Source organism: Cololabis saira, chromosome 12 (genome assembly GCF_033807715.1).
Source record: "Cololabis saira isolate AMF1-May2022 chromosome 12, fColSai1.1, whole genome shotgun sequence".
Taxonomy (NCBI): Eukaryota; Metazoa; Chordata; class Actinopteri; order Beloniformes; family Belonidae; genus Cololabis; species Cololabis saira.
Window position 1 is genome coordinate 25,484,584 of NC_084598.1, and position 22,740 is coordinate 25,507,323.

Consider the following 22,740-nt stretch of genomic DNA (forward strand, 5'->3'; position numbering starts at 1 on the left):
TATACTGGAGGGAGAGAGAGAGTAGAAAGGAAAATTAAAAATAAAAAGGGGGGGGGGGGGGGGGGGGGGGGACACAATGACATCTGTGACCCCCCTGGGGCCTACACCCAGGAATGCAGGTATTATCTGAGCTCTCCAGCTCACAATTATTTAGGCTGTCCTAATGTACTTGTGATACAGTACATGGGAGTAAAGGTATTCTGAGTTAGCATATAAGTGCAGATGGAGGTCAAGACTGAAAAGGGTGTTCAAGAATATCAGAAAACTCTGATGTCACTTCAATGTGTTTGTAAAGTTTTAAAATACCTGGCTAGTGATTTTTGTCCAAAAGTCTGCACAAACAAAATTCCAGTTCTGATACCAGGCCATCAGGACTGCAGTTACTAATTTCACAGTCTGCAAATTAACTTCAGGCCTGTCCGGTACTGTTAGAAGATGAAGTAATGGGTCAAAGACGAATAAGGATTTTAAAAATGGAAAAAAATGAAATTGGCTAAAAATACCCATTAAGTCACTTTCTATCTTTATCAGAGTGTTTTGTATATCACTCAACAACAGGAATTTGTTTTAAGAATGCAATAAACATTTTTCAGTGAATTATATGATTTCTCCCGTGGGAAATGTCCCCCCTGGGTAACGTAAATGGTTTTCAAAATTAATTAAAATTTCTATCATTGTTGGCAATGTTTTTAGATAATTATAGTTAGAGCTCAACAAATAATTACTTCTCAGAAAACAACATTTTTATCAGAATTAATGTAATATATTTGGACATTTATAGTGAAATGGCTTCATTCGTTCCTGTTTGTCACACAATATTTAGTGCCAAAAAGAGAAAAAAGATGGAAAATGTCTTAAAGATTTTTCACAGTGTAAGTAAAAGGGTTGTTATTGTATCCTCACCTAAAAAAACACAATACTGTAATATAATATGAAATTTGGGTTGAATTATTTGACTGTGTCATTGTTACCCAGAATGACATGCTGTTAGCCAGGAATGACCACTGCACGATTTCAGTGTCAAGTATTTCATTAAAGGCTGTTTCAGGAACATAATTTGTAACCAACATAATACAAAGAAACTGAGAACTGTTAAAAGATCTGAAAAAGTGATTTCTTCTTTTTTTTAAAAAAATCTTTAATTTCATGCAACAATGTAACAGCGACGTAACTATAAGAAAACACGTTCAGTTGTTTGTAACAGCATAGCATCAAAACATTCAAACAAGCTTTTTGTTCAACAATGTCAGCATTAAAGTCACCAAGTGACCAAGTCATTTGCAATGTTAAAATATTAAAATGTTAAAAAACTAGAGTTGATTTTTCTGAATGTAACAATAGATAATCACTTAAAATGCCATGGATTTGATTTCACAATAAACTCACCTAAAAACAACAAATCTTTCAAAGTTTCAGTTAAGTAACTGAGTTATTTATAACAACTACATTTTTAGTCTAATACAGTAAACCAAACTTTTCTTTTCATAAACCTGTTAATGAATTAAACTTTAAAGCAAACAATTGAAACTGCATTTTTTTTCTTGGATATCTTTTCTTTTATCACAGCCTGAGGGAGCGGAGCAGGTGAGGTGAGCTACCAAAAACTTTGGAAGGTTTTCCAGTCTTGGGGACATAATTTCGATGAGCGATTCGTATCCGGCTCAGGTTCTGACAGGATGGCTTGCATGTCAGATGCATAATAGTACCTAGAAATAAAACAAATGACATGGTATACAGGTTTGATAAATTACCAAGATGCCGATGCTCCAGAAGAAATGTGCCCTACCATAAACATCACATCACATTGCTTAACTAACATATTTTGCGAACAAGTGTAAACCTATTTTCTAATTCCTTTTTTAACTGATCTGCATAATCACTTTACTAAATCACAATACCTTTCTCTCTTTTTCTCAAGATACTCAGCCCTAGCTTGTGGCTCAGCATTCTTCCTGGCCCTGAAAAGTCTCTGCCTTTCTTTATTAGACAGTGGCATCTGCAAGGACAAAACTGACCCTTAAACATCATAAGCTATACTAAAACTTTATTAAAAAACATAAAGATTAGTTCAGTATATATATATATATATATATATATATATATATATATGTAAAAGATATTTATTAGATAGCACAGTTGAGAGAGACAGGAAACAGGTAATGTCCTGTGGTGCTATCATTGAAAAAGATAACAAAAAATGTCATAAAAGTTCCAAAATACATAATATTGCCTCATTAATCGTTTAATTAATCATTAATAATAATAAAAATATAACATTACAACATCAGTCAATGCCTAAAAAGCTACAGATACTGATAAAAATCTGAATTGATTTACATGTCCATCCTGGATAACAGAGGACATGTCCTGGGTAACAGAATATCTTTGTTATCCAGGGAGGACATATCGTTATCCAGGGGGGACAAAAAAACAACATTTCCTTTATAATCAGGCACTAACTGGGTCTACTATATAAAATATTAGCTTAATCTTCAACACATCAATGTCATATTTCACATGAAATAGGTCATTTAAAAAATAAAAAAAATAAAAAATATTTTATTAGCGTTATCCAGAAAGACAAATGATTTGAGGACGTCAGGTACGACCGACCGAAAAGGTAAAATATCAACATTTTAAGAGAGACTTACTGACCTTGTGCTCTGTCTTGGGGGTCCTTCGGGGTCTGTTGGCTGATGCAACACCCTGCAATATGACTATCCACATCCAAATATGGTCATATATTGCCGCTTTAAGTGTGTTACCCAGGAGGGACATTTGGGAATCCAAAAGTAGGGACAAAAGTATTTCTTGAATAAAAATGTAAATAAGCTTAGTGTTGTTACTATATTTGTAGGTGTCATTACAAACATCAACACAATTATGCCCCAGTGCATAATTAATGTTTTTATTAAGATTTTTTAAATTTTTATCGTATTTTTGTACATAGATTTTAAGCCCGGACGTTATCCAGGAGGGACAGTTTTGTACTTTTGAGCTAAATAGCTCCTTGAATTTTCATTTCTTATAGTAAATACTCCTGTGAATAAGTAAAGTGGGTAGAGTTGAGTAACAAAATGTAGTGTTTTAAAATTTTTATATATTTTTAACATTATAAATATGCTTCGGACACCAGAATTGACATGCCGCGTCTTTGACCCTAAATACAGTTAGGCCCGGTTTCACAGACAAGGCTTATATCAAGCCAGGAGTAGGCCTAAGTCAGACTAGTAAAGCTAGGTTATTTAAGTGGCTTGCATGAGCGTGGCTTATATTTGTCTTAGTTAGTCCCAGACTGTGGAGTCCTGGAGTAAGCTTAAATGAGAATGCCTCATTAGCCTAAGTGGGAGCACAGTCTGTTAGCCTAATGGTGTTCATAAAAACCTGGAACGGAATTGAGGACAGTTTTGCTGGAGGGAATTTTGACACCAAACATGGTTGAAGCTAAAAGAACACGCTCAAAGAACTATATACTATGTACGAAAAAACAACTCTACTTAAACAACTTTTGGGAAATCATGCTGTTATTGAAAGTAAAGGGCATAGTGCTGCTGTTCATCATAAGACAAACAATGCTTGGGCTGCCATTTGCAGTGAATTCAATGCAAATGAAAATGTATGACTGTGCACCCTCCACATCTGGCATGGCATCCCAGAGAAAAGATGCTGCCAAAACCTTCCAGCAGAGACCAAAAAGGATGTCCATGCATGAAAAGTTAACCTTAGAAGTTCATGAGCAGAAAATGAAATATCTGAAAGAAGAGCATGACATGAAAATGAGAATTCTACAGGTGGAATTGGATATGAAATTAGAAGAGAGAGTTGTTCAAAGAAAGATGCATGAGATAGCTATGTAATGTAATGAAATACACTTGACAAGAGTGTGAGTATTGTAGTCACCACAACCTAAATTTTAGGACAGCCTTGGTTGAGTTTCTCATTTAATTTTTCAGCACACTATTGCACTGCAATATTGCACTGCAATGTGAAAGCAGCTCCGAGCGCAAGTCCTCGTTGGACTGGCATGGGCACATCTGAATCATTCTGGTCTTCCATTGGAGGGTCAGGACAATTATACTGCTTCAGGTAGTTGTGCAGAACAGTTGTAGCAATGATCACCTTGCAGCATCTTCTTGGCTCAAAACTAAGTGTATTGCATAAACACTGGAATTGATTTTTCCACACTCCAAACATACGCTTGACCATCCCTCTAGTGCGAATACTAGTGTGAATGAGCTTTGTTGTATCTTTGCTGCTCAGTTGTTGTGGGATGTGGCCAAGGTGTGAATAAATAGGAACTCTGCGCATATCCACTGTCACCAATTAGTATTTCGCTATGTTGCCCTCTCTCAAACTGAGCACACAATGAAGAGTTGTGAAAAATCCTTGAGTCCCTTCAAACGGGCAACAATGTTTGAAAACTCTAAATTGGGAGTGCATACAGCCTGAACATTGATGGAAAACCAGTTCTTACGGTTCCTGTACTCCTCAGCATCATGAGTTGATGGACACTTGATTTCAACATGACATCCATCAATACAGCCAATCACTCCTGGGAAGTTCCCATATTCGTAGAATCGCGATTTATAGTTGGCTTGCTCAGCAGCATCAGGGAACTTAATGTACAGATTTCTCAGTTCACAAATGGCACTGCAAACACTGTGAACTATTCTACACACTGTTGCTTTGCTGACACCACACAAATCACCAGTTTCACGATGAAAGGTTCCAGATGCCAAGAATCTCAAAGTGATCAGAACTTGGAGAGAACTGGGTACAGGCCTTCCTCTTTGAGACATGGAGGAAAGTCTAGGCTCAAGCAAAGTAATTATCTCCTGTACATCTTCTTTGTACATACAAAAGCGGTCTCGGAAAGTTATTTCATCAAACTGATTCAATGGATTACTCCTATCCACAAGTATTTGTCTGGCTGGCCTCTGTAGCGAATATTGGTCTTCATTTAGATATTCCAAATACTCCATGCTCCCAAACCATCTGTGCTCCCTTTCACAAACAGGACTAAGCCGAAGTTAAACCTGCCTCTTTGCAGGATTAATATAAACTTCAATTTAGTCCTAGAGTAGCTCTAATCCACCCTCTTGCAATTGGCTTTGTTTAATCCAGAACAGACTAAATCTATGACTATTTTAAGATATGTTTGTGCAAGTGACTTAAAGTTAAGCCAGCTCAAACAGCATTTTAGTCTGAGACTAGGCTTAAACCTTGTCTGTGAAACCGGGCCTTAGTGTCACATTAAATCACTCCGTTCCAGGTAGGACAGTAATGGCTCATTCGTGATGGGAATGACAGCTGCCCGCGGCCGTCAGTTCTTTTCTGTGCTGACAGATGTGATGAAGCTTTTCGCCTCTGCAAACGAAGAGAGCCTTTTCCTAGCTCCATCTTTCATCACCATGGCAAGCCTAGCAGGGTACAGTAATATAGGTTTGAAGTCCAGGTTATAGAGATCTCACATCACCTCCCAGTATTTCTGGCATTGTTGTACCACCTCAAGAGTGTAATTCTCGTAGATGGAGACTGGAGAGCCACGATACTGCCACTTACTCCTGACTCTGGCCTTGCGGACAATCTTCTCCTTCACCTAGTACCTGTGGAGTCTGATAATGATGGGTCGTGGTCTCTGCCCCTGCTTCGGTTTCTCAGATAGGGTACAATGAGCTCTGTCAAATTCTGGCAGTGAATCCAGGAAGCCTTGACCAAAAACTTCCACGAGCAGCACTGCAAAGAAGGTTGTGGGTCATGGCCCTTCCACTAACTCAGATATGCCGACCACTCTGATATTATTTCGCTGACTGAGAGACTCAAGGCTGACTTTAGCTAACAGTTTTGAGTTACTGTCCACTAGTGGCGCATTCCAATGACAGCAGACGCTCCTATCAAAATTAAATCCTCTTAAATTAGCATTAGCCTCAAAAGATGTTATCTTCTGAGCATGGTCATGCACTGTGGTGTGGATGTGGTCTAACTTTGCTTCAAGTGTTGAAATTTAGGCTTTAAAATCAGCATAGACGGCTTGGCGATGGTCTTCCAGGAGGTTGGCAATGGTGCTATGCTAAGCTCGCCAACTGCCTCATGTGAGGGGCTAGCCCTAGTACCAGTACATTGGTCTTTAGTAGTCGTATAAGCATACCTGCCAAGTTTTGGATTTAAAAATAAGGGACATTTTCTGCCACCCGCTGCCCACTCAAGGTCCAGTATCCCTAACATTTTAAGACAGATTAATAGAGTCTAAATGAAAGCACAAAAGTGAATTAAAGCACATTTAGTTATATTAAATATTTTCAGTTTACATACACTTGATAGTCTTCAATTGAAACATTTTCCTTTCATTTGTCATTTTCACTCATATGGCTCTCTGGCATTCTGACTGATTACCAGTGTTGGGAATAATGGCGTTAAAAATAGCGGTGTTAGGTCGGATAACATCAATTTGATATCATGTCAGTGTATAGTAACGTACCACATTTCACTGTCAGTAACGGTAACGGCGTTGTAACGTTTGAAATAGTAATTAGTTAGATTACCCGTTACTGGGAAAAAATAACGGCATCAGTAACGCCGCTATTTTTAACGCCGCAATTTTTAACGCCGTTATTTCCAACACTGCTGATTACACAGACGTATGTTTATGTGCCTCTAGCTGCGCTGGTACTGCGGACGGACATCGTTCCTTCCCCCGTGAGAGACAGTAAAATTGCAGTTGCGAATCTTTTAGAACGAGCAACTGATTACCATCCTGCTCCTCTTTAGGAAAGTATCTTTGGTATCCCATTTTTAGTGATAATCACACGAAGTCTTTGCTTTTTTGGCAGAAATGTCGTCTCTCTCGTTACATCTATCTCTCCGATTTGTTGTTCCGAGTTTGTACCTGTTGTTGTGACTAACCTCGCGAGAACTGCCACCCAAGGTACAGCTAGGGGCAGTTCTCGTGAGGACAGTGACAATTCCATTTGGAGAGGCACAAGAATGCTGTTTAAAAATTATTATAAAACGGGAAATTTACGGGAAAATACTAATACGGGGGGATGGGGGAAAAGAGGTGTAAATATGGTCGTTTTTCGGCCAAAACGGGAGACTTGACAGGTATATGTATAAATCGACATATTCGTCTGTGTGCCGATAAAGGGAGACAAAAATCAATTGAATATTAACTGCTGTGTTGTGACTTTTGGGGTCTTAAAACATGGAATTAACAGTAGTTATGGGAGCAAGACTAGCAAGCCCTGTTTACACGTAGCAAAAACAATGTTTTGTACATTTTGGCCGTTCGTTTACATGAAAACTCAAAGTCACCAAAAATGATCATTTCTGAAAACTCCAGCCAAAGTGGACATTTGCAAAAACTCCGTCTTCATGTTTGCTTGTAAACAGAGGGAAACGGACATTTAGGCTTCAGAATGTCACATTATGCGACAGAAACGTCACCAGCGTCATGTGTGCGACCTGTGTTACAATTTGTTTGGCCACTGTAGTTACTGGTGTCATTTGTTGATGTTTTTTTCCAGGATTCTGATTGGCTAGCATTACTTTATGCTTCTGCTGCCTGTAGGTTTGGCTGCTCATAGCACCCCTTAACAGCGTATTTATGCAGATTTGTGTGAATGAAGAGATTTTGAAAAAGATCTGATGTAAATAATGGTATTTTTCAAAACGTAGAGGGGGAAATATCCATTTTTGTAACACAGGCTATGTGTGAACGTGGCCCAATCCTTCTCGCCCAAACCGCAAGTCTCTCAACATGGAAAACCCTTTGAGCTACTACTCCACCTGTGTCAGTAGTAGATAGGGTAAAGATAACACCCTCAAGGCTATCAACTATTTAAAGGAAGAAGGAAAAAGAACCTTTAGAAACTATATGCATGTACAGTATGTTAATAAGAATGAGAAATTTCCTCAGTTAACTCTTACTTTTGCTGGCCAGCCTATTTCTTTTTCTTGTTAACTCTGATACTACCACATGTATAATCTATTTCTCTCCTACGAAGAAATCAAAAATGAGTAGTAGCCATTTTCATCATGGGGAAAAAAATAAATAATACCAGACCAGGGTGTGAGAGAGAAATTAACTGCTCCCCCTGCCGCACAACAACATGAGGACATACATTGAAGCATGCTTTTCCTCTCTCAAATTTATGTTCAGTAAAGTTACTTGGCAGATGTGTAAGTATCTGTCTGATTTCCACACCAGATGGTCTGCAGGTTGTTAATTTAACCAACGTGCATCAGGACACATTCACTGGTTTTTCAGTTTGATGCTGAAAAACCTCAATGGCTCCTGATGATGCTTGGCAGGATGTGGGTCCTGCACGCTGCACTTGCACTCACTTCCCGTCACCCCCAGTTGCAGACAGTATTAGAGGTTTTAAATATTCCACAACAACTTTTCATAAATATGATATGGGATTCATTAAAACGTGTGACCCACTGGTTATAACCCCCAAATCAAACAAGAACATTTTCTCTCAAAGTTCCCCCACCGATAAAGTTCTTTTCAGTATTTGATCTTCTTTTTCAGTCAGACCTGAACTCCTTTATATTGTTGCTGTAAACTTTGCATGGCAGAGTCTCATTTCAGTACTGCGCGCACTGTTGTGACAACTCTCCTCTTTACAACATACATACAGTGCTGCATGGAACCTGTATGGAACCTACAGTACACCGATATGCATATCTCCACAAATGTTACCATCCGTCCAGTTAACACAGAACCAAAGGAGCTGCCTGCTGCCAGACAAGATTGGCAGTTGCGTGGGGCACCAAGCTACTATCGGATCATTTCAGAAACTTTCAAGATGGAAGCCCTGTGGCACAGTCCCATCAACAGCCTTTGCTGCAAGAGCTTTAACCATTGTAGCAAAAGGCTGCTGTAAAAGTGACTGTGGGCCACAACGGAGCTCTATTAGTCCTTGTTTCAGCTCTAGCAGAACTTGTTTAAGATGTTTGAACAGATGTTATGATATTAAAAATAAAATGGTATCAATTAGCATAGGTCAAGTAAGCTAAACTAAAATGACTAACTGTGAGTGACAGAATGTAAGCATTTTCTACCTGGCTTCTCAGGCCTGTTCATTCTGCCAGTTTGCAACATGGTGTCAGGATTCAGACACGTAACTGGACAGAAGCCCCAAAAGCAGAGCATGCTGGAGGGACTATCTCTCTCGGCAGTGTTGCAGAGTGGTTCAGAGGTTTCCCACAAGCTAACGTCAGCACTGCTCCACTTAAAAAAAAAATACCAAAAACAAATGCTTCATTTTGGTGCTAGAATAATGTCAAATTATATATTTTTTAAATGTTTTCCCCCCATGGTAATGCATTAATCAAACATTTTGCAACTTCAATCCATGAACATATATAACAAAAACAAACTCCTTAACAAAGAAGAAAAGGAGTAGGAAAAATAATACATTCTTATGAGCTCCTAACCCAAAATACCTGAAATACCCCAGAATGATAAGAATCCAATAAGACTCCAATGCATTTAAAAAAAATAAAACACCATTACAAGCTTCAAGTTGACCTTTGATATTATATTAATCAGTTGTGAATAATTGTGATTGCACCACTCATCTCTTTGATGTGTTTAATTAAAGAAAGAACATGATATGGTGACATATACATCTTTATATAAGCAGACTATTGTGCGAATTCTCAAACAATCTTGAAATCTTTGGCTAAACTTGTAATCTGTACCAGCCAAGCAGCCAGCAGTTGTCAACACAGCGCTTTTGTCACGCCCAGAAGGGAATCTGAGGAAAGATCAAAACCACTGCAAGACTGGACTTTTGCACCTCCACTCCCAGTGGGATCTAGGTTTATGGTGTCCCTGCGCTCACTGAAAGAATGCCTCATAAATCCTAAACCGATTATATCCTTTTTAAGACTGATTAAACATTCAAGGGTTAGCATTTTCCCAGTGACTTGTAATTTATTTTTGAGGATTAACAAAGTATTATGGAACTGAAAACAATGATAAATTGCCTTGGATGAAAACACAGAATACACATTTCTGCTACTTCCACAAAGAGCAACCCAGATTCCATCTGACAGAGAACTAAACATGACAGACTTGTAACCATTGACTTGAAACAAGTCAAAAAGGGGAAGTGTGGATAGTCACGCCTTTTTTGGTGGCAATACACGGAGCTCCAAATTATTTGGAAGTTTAAGGAAGAGAAATTCTCCTCACTTTCAACTCAAAATTGGCAGATGAAAATAAACAATTTAATTAGCTCCAATTCTGTTTGAAGTGGGGTGGAAATGATGAATCAATGATAAAGTTAGAAAGAAATAAAATGGGCAAACTGTTCTCATTTGTGAACAAAAAAAATAAGAGAATAAAGTAAATGCTTTTATGATGCTATTTATTCTTATAATCTTGTTTTAGAGATCTTAACAAATCTAGTTTATTGAGTAAAGCTTGGACCTTAAGCAGTAATGAGGGGGTTAAAAAAAAAGGGGTGGGGGGGGCTGTATGTTTCAAATAGATAAAGAAACCCTACAATTTTCTGAGAATGCGTCGTGGTTTAATATGATCTACAACCATATTATCTCAGGACCGAACGGATTCTGAGATAATATTTGTCAATATGCTAAATTTTATCTTTTGCGGCATATTTGAATTAAAGCCGAGCAAGACTTGACATTGCAACAATTGTCGCGTTATTGTGGGAAGTTTTAATGAACGACTATGAAAAGGACTGGAAAATAGAGACGCAAACATTTTGATACTGAGTCTGCCTCGTGCATACCCGCAATCTCTAATTAATAGACAACGCTGACAACATTTAAATTGTCACAATATCAAGAGACATTGACAGTCAATTTTGGACTTCACAGTTCACATTGACATGTTATATTTAAAAAAAAAAAACAGCATTGTAAGATTACAAAATATATATAAATACCTTCACCTTGCCGTTTCTGGTCCCTTGGGAGTCTATACTTTTACATATAGCACAAAGTTCCGCCTGACAGCCTGATCTTATCTGGGGACTGGTTTCAAACCGGACTTGGAGCTGCTTCTTCCTCAACAACTCCAACTGACTCATCAGTGAAACCATAAAAATACGGAAATCAGTATTGTTCATATGTTTTGTATAGTTTATTTAAGATACAGTATCAGAAACATGTTGTCTTGTGGGCCTTGATGTATAAGGCCTGAAGGCTGATTGATCACTTTAATAAACGGATAAGCCTATGGAATGGGAGAGTGACATTTCAGTATTTTTGTAATCAGACTGAAAACAATATCATGTGTCAAATGGTTTTTAATAATTTAATATCAATGACATCAATAACCATGTCTACCTCATACTGCTGCACATTTCACTTTCACTTTTTTTTTTATTGTATATATGTTAATAAGAGCCATTTGTCTATTTACTGTACAGTGAGCGAAAATAACCGAGTCAAATTCCCTGTCTTGTTTGACTTGATTTGGCCTGAATAAACCTGATTATGATTATGATGATTATTATTATGAATAAAGACCATCTACAGATTCTAAAACAATAATATCATTAATCTGGGTGATGTATCCATTTTTATTAGAGAGCAAGTGACAGAGTGACAGACTATGAACGAATTAGTGAGATAAACTTAAATAAAATATGTTTTGTCTTTTCTGTATGGTAATTTAAAAAAGAATAAATATAATAACTAACTTACATGATGTTTTGCTGGTCCTTAAACGTCACGCACGTTAGAGACTAGAAACGTTTATTCAGGAGTTAGACTTCCCTCTAGTGGTCAAAATTGATATAGCAATATTTTTTACCACCCTCCCTTTTTTTTCTTCATAATTTTCATCTCTAAATAATGTATTGCACTGAATATAAATTAATGTTGATTAAAACAAACGACATTTTTTTTGCAACATTTTCAAAACGTTACATTTGGCTTCCTCATACGTCAACAGCAGCCAACCAATAAGCGCTCGCATTTCAAGAGCTCAGTCCATCATGCCGAAGAATGCGAAGGTTATTATTGCTTCGGTTTTTTCTTTGTGATCATCTTTTTCGCCACGAACAATAGAGCGTTTCAACCAATAGCAATCCAGTACAAGAGCGTAAGTGATTAATGTCCGACAGAGCAGGCTTGTCACGATCTCAGAAAGGAAAGAGAGAAAAGCTGCAGGGGGAGGCAAGCTTTCATTCATGGTGTCCACAAATGACTTGTACCACAGCAAAGGTAATAAACACACGTACGGGGTAGATTTAGAAATCTCTAATAGTATATTATACATGAAGTTGCAGCTATTTCTGATGATATCGGTAGAACTGTGGAATCAGTTTTGTTTCCCCTGTGGCCTCATTTTGCTGCCAAAGCAATCTCTGTCAGGTGTTTTTTGGTAGCCAATAATCGGACGCTCTCAGTTACCAGATTGTTCCTTATGTGTATTTATCGCAAAGTAATAAAGTGGAGCAGGATAATAGAGAGTAAAGATTTTCCTCCATAAACAAATAAAAATGAAATCATCAACATATCCGTCACGTATACGGTATTTATGTAAAACTCAGATCAGACAAAGCCAATGATCCACTTCTGGCAGTGACACTCAGACATTTGACTGGTGACACAGAACACTGAAGTCCTCATGTTGAGATCTCGGTCTGATTTCACGTGAAATTGGGTATTGTGAAGTAAATGTATTTTGTAATATTCCTCATAATAAATGCTTACAAAGGAATAGATGATTTCAAAATAATGTTGATAACTTGGGATTTTTTAAATAATATATGTGGTGTGCGTATGTACATGTTTGTTTTTTGGTTTATATATATATATATATATATATATATATATATATATATATATATATATATATATATATTTTTTTTTTTTTTTTTGTATTTGTTTTTTTGTTTTCTTTGCCTGTATTTGTTTTTTGTTTATTTTTTATATATATACATATATATATATATATATATATATATATATATATTTTGTTTTCTTTGCCCGTATTTGTTTTTTTGTTTATTTATATTTATATATATATATATATATATATATATATATATATATATATATATATATATATATATATATATATATATATATATATATATGTATATATTTTTTTTTTGTATTTGCTTTTTTGTTTTCTTTGCCTGTATTTGTGTTTTTGTGTATATATATATATATATATATATATATATATATATATATATATATATATATATATATATATATCTGTGTATATAATATACAGTTTTATACATGGATACATCTAGCACAGTGATTTGCTCATGAGGCAGATCCACATGAATTTCCTGTCCGACAGCATATCCACCTGAATGCAGTGTGCCGTGGCTCCATGTAGACGTTCTGTAAATGGGACATCACAGTGGTGGAGAAACCGTCGCCATGATGGGCCCCAGTTCATGGTGGGCCTTTTCCCTAGGCTTCCTGCTGGGGACCTGCAGCATGTACTTCTTCCTGCACCAGGTGTGGTTTGAGCGAAGCTACCCTGTGTTGTCGGAAGCTCAGGAGAGAACCACAGTAGTAGGAGAGACACCAACCAGCTGGAGGAAAGAGGGGGCTTCGCTCATCAATGTGCTCCACCCTCACCATGCAGGTACTGGCGTACATACACTCGCCAGAAAATCCTATTTTTATTTTTAATGTAAATGTGGGCACAAATCCACTCATTGGTTGACAACTTCTATATTTCTGGAACATAAAAAAGCTGTTGTAAAGTCATTAGATTTGATAAGAAAACCTTATTAGTTTTTAGAAAATCTCCTCTAAGTGAAAACTCTCAGACATTTAAGAATATAGTATATTAAAATACACCACTCTACGGTACCAACTGGGGATTAGTTGTAATACAATTAAAATAATAATTTAGTGGACTAAGATGAATTAAAGACTAGTTAAAATAAATGACGTGTCATTCACATGTCAAGGAAAAAAGGAATAATGATCAGTGTCTTATGCACTGAATGTACTGTATAAAGAATTTGAGTAATAGGAGTAATTTATGCAGTGAAAAGGGTAAAAACACGGACAGAATGTAGAGCTACTAAGACATATACACAACGTGTACAAGGACAGTGTGGTGTTACTGGCAGTAACACGTAAACAGTTATAAAATGCTCACGTGAGATGATATTTTGCATTGTCCTGTGTCCCTCTAGATGAAGACAGCCGGATGGCAGATGTGTTGTACCAGAAGGTGCGTGTTCTTTGCTGGGTGATGACGGGGCCCTATAACCTGCAGAGCAGGGCCCGCCACGTACGGGCCACCTGGAGTCGGCACTGCAACATAGTGGTGTTCATGAGCTCCGTGGAGAACCCCGACTTTCCCACTGTGGGTCTGGGCACTAAGGAGGGCCGTGACCAACTCTACTGGAAAACCATCCGAGCCTTCCATTACGTCTACGAACACCACGTAAATGACGCAGACTGGTTTTTGAAAGCAGATGATGACACTTATGTGGTGGTGGACAACCTGCGCTGGATTCTGTCCAACCACACCCCTGAGGAACCCATTTATTTTGGTAAGCGCTTTAAGCCTTACACCAAACAAGGCTACATGAGTGGGGGCGCGGGCTACGTGCTCAGTAAGGAGGCCCTCAAGAGGTTTGTGGAAGGTTTTCGGACGAAGGCGTGCACACACACTACGCCGGTCGAGGACTTGGCGTTGGGGCAGTGCTTAGAGAAGATGGGTGTTCTGGCTGGGGACTCCAGAGACAGTTTGCACCGAGAAACCTTTCACCCATTTGTGCCGGAGCACCATCTAACGAGCAAGTTTTCTAAGAGCTTCTGGTACTGGAGCTATTGCTACTACCCAATTGTTGAGGCAAGTCTCTTCATGTGTTTTATCCGTTTACTGGTTGCAAACTTGAGCATGTCTTGATGCAAATGAACACTGAAAGCCACTTACCGGTACATGTCGTTTTTTTTGGCCAGATATCCTATGAGTAGATTATCCTTATTAGAAGAGGTTAGGTTAGGAAAACATGCAGTTGAGAGGCTTAAGCTAAACCACAAGTTAAAAATCCCCTTATGTCACTAGTGCAGATTTACCCTCCAAGTTTCAGCTTGAAGCATATGATACAGCCTAATTTTCCATTTGAAAATGAGTAGAACCGAAGTAAAACGTTAGTGTTGCTTCAAAGGACTCAACAGAGGAAGAATAACTACAACCCCAAACCCCCAAAAAGTTGTGATGCTGTGCAAAATGTAAAACATATTCCAAATAGAACATAAACAAACACATTGGATGTTGGAACTGAGACATTTTGCCATTTCATGGAAAATATTAAATCATTTTAAATTTGATGCTAGCAACACATCTCACAAACATTTTAACAGGGTAACAAAAGACTAGAAAAGTAATTGGCACAAATAAAAAAACAACTGGAGGAGCATCTAATTAGGTTAACTGACCTAACAGGTCAGTAACATGATAAAGATGGGCAGAAGTTTACCAATCTGCGACAAACTGTATCAAAAAATTGTGGAACAATTTCAAGGAAATATTTATTAATGTAAAATAGCAAAGACTGTGAAGATTCCCAACATCTATAGTGTACAATATTAAATACTGCATGGGTGCAGGAACACTTCCAGAGCTCACCGTCGGTGAACATAGTTCGCCATACAATCCACAAAGAAGAAGCCATATTTGAACACAATCCTGAAACACCACGACACCCCTGAGCCAAAGCTCATTTAAGTTGGTTGCTAAGAGGTACCAGCTTGTGATCCGTGCTTATTCAAAAGCCTGCATCTCTGATGGTGCTTATGGCACGGGCAGCTACCACTCTGGAAATGCACCAATAATGCTAAAAAGTACATACATGTAGAGCTTTTAGAGCAACACCTGCTCCCATCCAGGGAGTCCAGATCTCTCACAGATAGAACTCAGTCAGTGCATCATGAAACGAAACAATCCAGCAACAAAGACCGAGGACTGTTGACCAGCTGAAATACTTCATCGGACAAAAATGGGGCAACATTTCTCTCTTTTTTTTTACATGCATAGAGTCCCAACATTTTTGAAACATTGGTTATAAATGAATATGTGATTCTGTACCTGGTCCCTCCATGAAAATATAAAATTGAGAGAATAACAGTTAATATTAAAGCATTGCATTTCAGCCCAGCCGATGCCTCAAAGCAAAGGGACATTAGTACATTTGTCACCAAAGATGACTCTTGTATTGTAACTTTGCATGCTTGTAAGTGTCTGGGGTCAGTTTGTTTCTTGATCTTGCGAGGTACCAACAAAGCTAATTTAAAATTAATAATTCAATAGGAATGTTTTGTGGCTGTATAAATGAAATTTATCTCACCTTGTGGGGCAATTTAAAAAAGGTATAAAACCAGAGAGGGTCCATATTTATTCATGTATTTTTAATCTTGACATGGATTAGGTTGTGCCTCTGAGCCACAGAGCTCAGTTGTTTTCCAAAAATTGTTTAAACATTAATGAGCCGCACTCCTGCACTGGTGGCCCCCAGGACAATAAACAAGCAAACACAAAGGTTGCCCTGGTGGCAGATATACTTGGCAGCTCGTAAATGTGTAATAATCCACAGCTTAAAATATTCCTCTGTGATTCCTGGTTGATTAATACTCTTCTGCCTTTCACTTCAGTGATATTCATAAAATACCTAGCAGGTGCAGGCTATTTCCTTTATGGGCACAAAAACGATGCCCATTTCTGCATTAGTGCAATTTCAAGCTGATCTGATGAAGAAGGGATACTTTTGACAAAGGGATTCTTTATATTATTGGAAATGCATTGTTTTCTGTTCCCAGCTGTGTCCTTGAAGTGAGATATGTGTGGTATTCTCTGCAGGGTCCACAGTGCTGCTCAGACCTGGCTGTGTCATTCCACTACGTGGACGCAGAGCTGATGTACACGCTGGAGTACTACACCTACCACCTGAGAGCCTTTGGCTACGTGCCCCGCTATCGACCCTCCGCGCACCGCAGCCTTAAGCCCGGCCCACAGACAGCCGTCACTTTGGGATTTAAAGCAGTTCACGGGGTCACGGAGAGACATAGGCACACAACTTCTGCCTTTTCATTTAGCAGGAACCAAACCAAACCGGAGACGCAGTCGGAAAGGAGGAAAACAGATGATCTAATTTTAAATCTCACTGAGAACAGGACTGCAGCCAGCACACCAGATAATCATGGCTGAGTTGCTGCGCCGTTATTCAGCTGGGGATGAAGCACTGATCTACATTAGAATCAACAGTATCACTCGTGAAGCCCTCGACGGGGTGGCAGGAGCTGCTCCGGTGCACGAATGACCCAGAGAAGTCTGTTACCTTTTTTAGTTTATTGACCAACTGACAAAGCCTTTTTGACGTGGCCCGTGTATATCCTGCTCACTATTCCACTCTAAGTCCTCCCAGTGGGAGTGGATTCAACATGAATATGGCTCAGTGGTAGCTACGTATTGCTTAGGTAACTCTTACCCAACATGAACACTTGTGTTTTGCTTGAATATATTTTACTACGTTTGGTTCCGATACATCCACAGTGTTCTTGGACTTTTCTAGAAAGACTTTTACCCTTTAAATAGTCTTGTTTTTTGGTCCATTGAATGGAGTACGGCAGCCAGCAACTGTGAAATATTTATTCTTTTTGTGGCCATTTTTGTGACATTTGATTTTAATTATTATATTTATTTTTTCGGTTAGTTTTTGAGAAAATATGCCTAAAACATTTAAAATTAACATAATCTTCTTAAGTCTGAGTGTCCTTTGATTTTTCTTTCTTTTGCAACTCAAGGATTCTTTCAAGCTGTAAATCCAGAGCCGGGAGTGATGTGACATCTGTTTCAGGAATTAAAGTGAAAATTCCTCTCACTGTTTTTTTCTTTTCTTTCATTTCTTAATACATTTTGCTGGTATGAGATACTAAATTGCATAAGTGTGTGCTTGAAACCAACCTGTGCTTCTTTTCAAAGGCATTTTTTCATACAAAAGTCTGACAAATCCCACAAATCAAGTAATTTTATGTGTAAAACATAACAGTACGATGGAAGAATCACTCAACAGCTATGGGAAAGTGCACCAACATTTAAACGAGCAAATTATGTATAAAAATTACATTTATTTTGAGATTTGAACAAAACAAAAAAAGAGGAAAGAAATGGAAATGATCACTTTGAATTAATCTTTGTCTTTCTGATAATTCAGTTACAATCTGCTTGGTTTATGGGGACGTTCATTAGCCAGCTGGCAGGTGAAGACTGTCGTTTCTGCGAGACCGTTCGTTGCTTGTGCTGTCCCTGCTCCTTGTCCTCGCTGTAGACAAGTAAATATTTTCACTGACCATGTCTACAGTCCCTGAAGTAACCTGCAACACATAACATCACACATACGACTGAGCACTAATCCAACATTTGAATATTTTATACAGACTTCAACTCAGTCATAGAATACACAAAGTCTGACTAAATGAAGAAAAGCACATTAAACCAGACAGCAGAAATCCACAAAAGGTTGTGCGCTAACTTCATCTGGACTTGACAATAAAGCACTCACCTCAGCCTGGACTTGTTGAGAAAAATGCCTCTCCTGTCTGGATATTCTCTCCTCCAAGGAACATTGTCTGTGAAAGCAAGCATTAGGAGATCACAATAAGTCTCATATTGACCATACTGAGCAGCATGGGTGGACACATGAGCCCATCAAAGGAAGCAAGGCTGGCTGTTTTATTGTGTGAGCTGCTACACTCACCAGGCTCGGAGTTTCTTCTTCCCATAAGACCGACAAATATGTCATCCATCTCCCCTAATAATAAGAAAAATAATCAGTGGATGGAATCTTTTTTTACCATTTTAAAAATGGGGACCACATAAACAGGTCATTGGGTCTTACTTTTTTGTGACTGCACAGAATCTTCCTCTGAAAATAGAAAAGGGAGGAAAAATCATGTGAAACAAGGTAGATGAGGTGAAAATGTGAAAAATCCATAGGAATTGTCACAACTGGACTACTAAATCTAAGAAAGAGGGGAATTTAAATGACTTTTTTTTTTTTTCAATAAGTCATCATTATAACTTACCAGCATTTCTTTTGCCCATCAGCCCCACAAAGCTGTCATAATCAAGGTCGGAATATCTCTTCAGAATGTTCCGCTTTAGGTCCTCCAAGGTTATAGTCTGCTGCAATTCGGAAAAAAAGGGGGATTCAGTGTTTTTTATATACGAAAAGATTTTACAGAAATCTGGTTAGTTACTGCGCTCAGCAGGGAACGTACATCCAGGGTTGATCTGCGCGCTCCGGTTTCCTCGCATCTGGACTGGCTGCACCGAAGTTTCATAACGAGGAACAAAGTCACCAGTAGGAATCCCTTTCTCATTTTCTCAGCAACACCTGCGAAAAAAATAAAAATGTATTGGCTTCTATTAGTTACTCATCTTTTTATTATTTATTATTATTATCATTAAATGTTTATTTTGATTAATATGCTATTCAAAGACAAGAAAAACACGAATACGGTATTTATAATAAACCTGCATTTCCATTTTCCCATATTACGATTTATGGAAACCTTTATTTCACTTTTTCATGAAGGAAAAAGCTTGCAAAGAACTGTTGGGGAGGAAAAAAGTTAATATTTTCAAATATTTAAATGTTAATTAGATTTTTTTACCTGTTCTATGTCGAGAGATAATTGAGTCAGCTGCGTGCGCCCCGGTGCAGAGTGGAGAGGAAACAGATATGTCCTGCAGTAGGAGCCAGTCTAGATGAATGAGGCGCTCACGCTTTGCAGTATTAAATAATAGCTGGATACCTGCGTAACGCCAATCAGCAGCTGGAGCGTAGGTGGGGGAACAGGTCTTATATCACGCTGCTCCGAAGGCTACGCCGCTCTCATTGATGGTTATGATGCTGCTGAGCGACTCTGCCCACAGTCAACACCACACGCCATCAGAAAAAAGAGAAAAACAATGTGGCAAAGGTCAGGCCCTATCTGTTGATTTCTTTAGAATAAATAGTGAATTTTTGTGAATTTAGTGAATGAAACCACTTTTAAAAACATAACCTCCCCTCGGTGCCATGTATATCTACAACTCAAGACCAAAGTGAGATGATTAACCCTTAGATGTTCTATTCACCAAATTCTTTAAAAATCTATTTGAAAGTACCACTAGTTTTTTGTATGTTTTTAATTTTTTTTCTTTGAATTATTCTGTGAGTTAAATGTATGTAAGGTTTGCTGAACAGACTCCAAGGGACACCATCTGAATCTGCTTAATGATCTTTCAAAGAGTTTTCATTTTCATCTCTATGGAGATCCCATTAACAGAACACAATAGAACCAACGTTTCTCAGTCTACTCCTCATTTTTTGACTTTTAGGTTCTTGTTCTTTGTTTTCTTAGTTGCATTACAAACTAAGTAAACAGGTCGCTGGGAAAAAGAAAAAGAAAAGTCCACTGCGAGGGACTGGTGCCCTATCCAGGATGTACTCCTGCTTTCACCCAGAGAGAACTGGAATAGACTTCAGTAGATCCCATAAGTGGGAACAGATATTGAATGGACGAAAAAAAGATCCCTGTAACATTCCCCGGCTTTGTGGGTATAATTCATTTAAATCTTGATTTTAAGTGATTAGGAAGTATCTTGCATCACATTGCCTTTTTGTGAACAAGACATAGCCCTAACAAAATCTAAAAATGATCCAGGAACTATAGTATACCACTAACATCATACACAAAATGTTTCAATTTAAGGAGCATTTATCTAACCTTGTGTCTTAAAGTGATCAGTTCTTATTTTCTCAAGAGGCAGTCGCAGCAGCACATTTTTTTTAACCAAAGGTGCCCAAAAGTGTAACTTTTTTGTGTACATAAAAATAAAAAGTTGAATTTAACTTAAAGTCAAGCAGACAGGTAAAGGTTTGCATACCCCTGTTAACACAGTGAATTATATATCATTCAACTAAAATACTTTTCATTACATAAATTCTCTGTTAAATTGCTCCAGCAGATGATTACATCAGTCTTGTAACTTCTATGAGGACACATGTGGTACTCTGCACTATACTTTGTGATTGATTCTGTCGGCTGCTGCAGCGAAGGTATCATTTCCTCTTTAATCAACATCCGCTGGGAAACAGCATTTAGTATTCATTTCTATTCTGAATTGAAATTTATGTGTGTCATGAAAAACCGCATTTCCCCAACATCAGTGGCTGAAAACCACTAACATTTTGAATTCATATCAAACCTACCATCTTTTCTTGCAATTAAACATGCAATTACGCTGGGGTTAGTGTTTTTGGACACATTTGGAATGCAAACAAGCATGAATATTTCAGTAAAGAAGAGCTTGCCATCATAGCTGTGAAACAGGCAGGTGGAATTATACCGCAGCTAACTCTTGCTGCGGCCTCTGGGGACTTTGCGCCACGTAGAGGAGGGTGTGACGGCAACAACAAAGCACAAAGCCAGAATCGGAATAGGGAGTTTAAGGTTAACTGCCATGTTTTAGCAATGACTTCCTTTAGCGATATTTGTGCTTTTCCTGTATTTAATAGTGAGTGGGAGTAGAGGTGGTGCGTGTGTGTGTGGTTGTGTTAGGGTGCGGTGGTAGTGGGGTAAGTGGGGGGACTGCAGCAGTGCAGGGGTTAGGGGTGGATGATCTGACAGAAGAGGGGAAGTCATTAACTGCATATTTACATTATTGATGAATGTTTTCTTTCTCCTCTCCATGTAATCAAAGGGAACCTCTCGTTCAGAGTAACCCCCAGCACAGGGCCTGAAGCTGTTTATACATAACATGCCTGGGCAGAGGAAGCTTTTCATTCAACCGAAAGGCAATTGGAAATATGTGCTGCAGGGCTTGATGGATACCCTGCTGTGCATCATAGATGGTCACAATCCCTCTGGACCTCCCAACAATATGATACGTATTTTTTCTCTCTGTATGACGTTTGATGTCATCTGTATTTATCAACTTACTTCCACATCTGTTGCACTTTTTAAACACCCCTTTGAGCCGCAGACAGCTGCAGAGGTTTTCGACCAATCTTTCGTCCTGATATGTCTGCGGGCCGTTCACAGTTGGCTCAATAGCAGTGGGTAGTGCTTGGGGGCTATGAACCATTATTTATTAAAACCTGTACAGGGCATGTGCCCCCAGTACATGGGGCACATGCAATATGAGAGCAGAAGCTCAAGTTTAAAAGGGCAAGGTAAAATTATGTAAAATGTGAAAAGTGAACAGAGATAACAGACTGCATCCGCACAAGTTGAATGTGCCATTGTGGTTTATCAGGGTGATAGTCACAGAACTCATCGATCCTGGTATGTTAGTATTCTGTCATTTTACTTCTTTTTAGATGCCAAATATGACAGTTTTGTTTTTTATCTGATAGATGTGTCAAATTAACATTCAGTAAATTTGCACCTTTTTAATTGTCTTATCTATTATCTGTGGTGCAAGCAGAGCAGGAGTAAGCATCTTCTCTATGGGAGTCAGATATGGGGACTTGAGTCTGAATCTCACATTGCTCTAAAGTTGCATACACGGTAACTTGAGAAGCGACTTTGACTCATCCTCAAAAGACTTGAGACTTGGGTTGTCATGATGAACACTCTTTGGTCATCATGCTCTCCTGCCTTTTAGGAAAAATGATCTTCCTTCCCATTAGATATAACCACAAAGCTGCTAGATTACCCACATTTAATTTGCCTTCAGATTTGGGTTTGGCATTTCTTAAAACTTTGAAAAGATTATTTCAA

At 38.3% G+C, this 22,740-nt stretch overlaps 3 protein-coding genes across 6 annotated transcripts in view; 1 reads left to right on the forward strand and 2 right to left on the reverse strand.

The window, feature by feature from the left end:
* The window catches only part of b4galnt1a (beta-1,4-N-acetyl-galactosaminyl transferase 1a), a 47,449-nt gene extending 36,399 nt beyond the window's left edge, over positions 1-11,050 (reverse strand). The window contains exon 1 of one of the 2 annotated variants that reach the window (XM_061736162.1): positions 10,929-11,050. The gene's annotated coding sequence lies outside the window, so the exon portion shown is untranslated. Of the gene's footprint in view, positions 1-10,922 lie in introns of both variants that reach the window. The other variant, XM_061736159.1, reaches the window with a different exon arrangement.
* A 918-nt stretch (positions 11,051-11,968) lies between these two features.
* c1galt1la (core 1 synthase, glycoprotein-N-acetylgalactosamine 3-beta-galactosyltransferase 1, like a) lies at positions 11,969-17,899 on the forward strand. Of its 2 annotated transcripts, none has more exons than XM_061736164.1 (4): positions 11,969-12,207; positions 13,301-13,594; positions 14,157-14,821; positions 16,829-17,899. In XM_061736164.1, exons 2-4 carry the CDS (start codon positions 13,351-13,353, stop codon positions 17,174-17,176), a joined length of 1,257 nt encoding a protein of 418 aa, XP_061592148.1. In that variant the 5' UTR covers positions 11,969-12,207; positions 13,301-13,350; the 3' UTR covers positions 17,177-17,899. The 2 variants fall into 2 exon arrangements, with proteins under 2 accessions (XP_061592148.1, XP_061592149.1); XM_061736165.1 differs by having other exon boundaries at positions 13,421-13,594.
* A 79-nt stretch (positions 17,900-17,978) lies between these two features.
* On the reverse strand, positions 17,979-19,821 carry tac3a (tachykinin precursor 3a). Of its 2 annotated transcripts, none has more exons than XM_061736167.1 (7): positions 19,645-19,821; positions 19,249-19,364; positions 19,054-19,150; positions 18,867-18,893; positions 18,726-18,779; positions 18,531-18,597; positions 17,979-18,342 (listed from the first exon to the last, which is right to left on the reverse strand). In XM_061736167.1, exons 2-7 carry the CDS (start codon positions 19,348-19,350, stop codon positions 18,324-18,326), a joined length of 366 nt encoding a protein of 121 aa, XP_061592151.1. In that variant the 5' UTR covers positions 19,351-19,364; positions 19,645-19,821; the 3' UTR covers positions 17,979-18,323. The 2 variants fall into 2 exon arrangements, with proteins under 2 accessions (XP_061592151.1, XP_061592150.1); XM_061736166.1 differs by having other exon boundaries at positions 19,054-19,153; positions 19,645-19,816.
* Positions 19,822-22,740: the final 2,919 nt, after the last annotated feature.

Bases quoted from the DNA above. Each gene is read 5' to 3' on its own strand.
- c1galt1la (XM_061736164.1), top strand. From the start codon at position 13,351: ATGGGACATCACAGTGGTGGAGAAACCGTCGCCATGATGGGCCCCAGT. The intron at 13,595-14,156 runs GTACTGGCGTAC...GTGTCCCTCTAG, and splicing joins GCTCCACCCTCACCATGCAG to ATGAAGACAGCCGGATGGCA. The intron at 14,822-16,828 runs GCAAGTCTCTTC...TATTCTCTGCAG, and splicing joins GCTACTACCCAATTGTTGAG to GGTCCACAGTGCTGCTCAGA.
- tac3a (XM_061736166.1), bottom strand. From the start codon at position 19,350: ATGAGAAAGGGATTCCTACTGGTGACTTTGTTCCTCGTTATGAAACTT. The intron at 18,894-19,053 runs GTAAGTTATAAT...TTCTATTTTCAG, and splicing joins GATGGGCAAAAGAAATGCTG to AGGAAGATTCTGTGCAGTCA. The intron at 18,780-18,866 runs GTAAGACCCAAT...TCTTATTATTAG, and splicing joins TTCTGTGCAGTCACAAAAAA to GGGAGATGGATGACATATTT.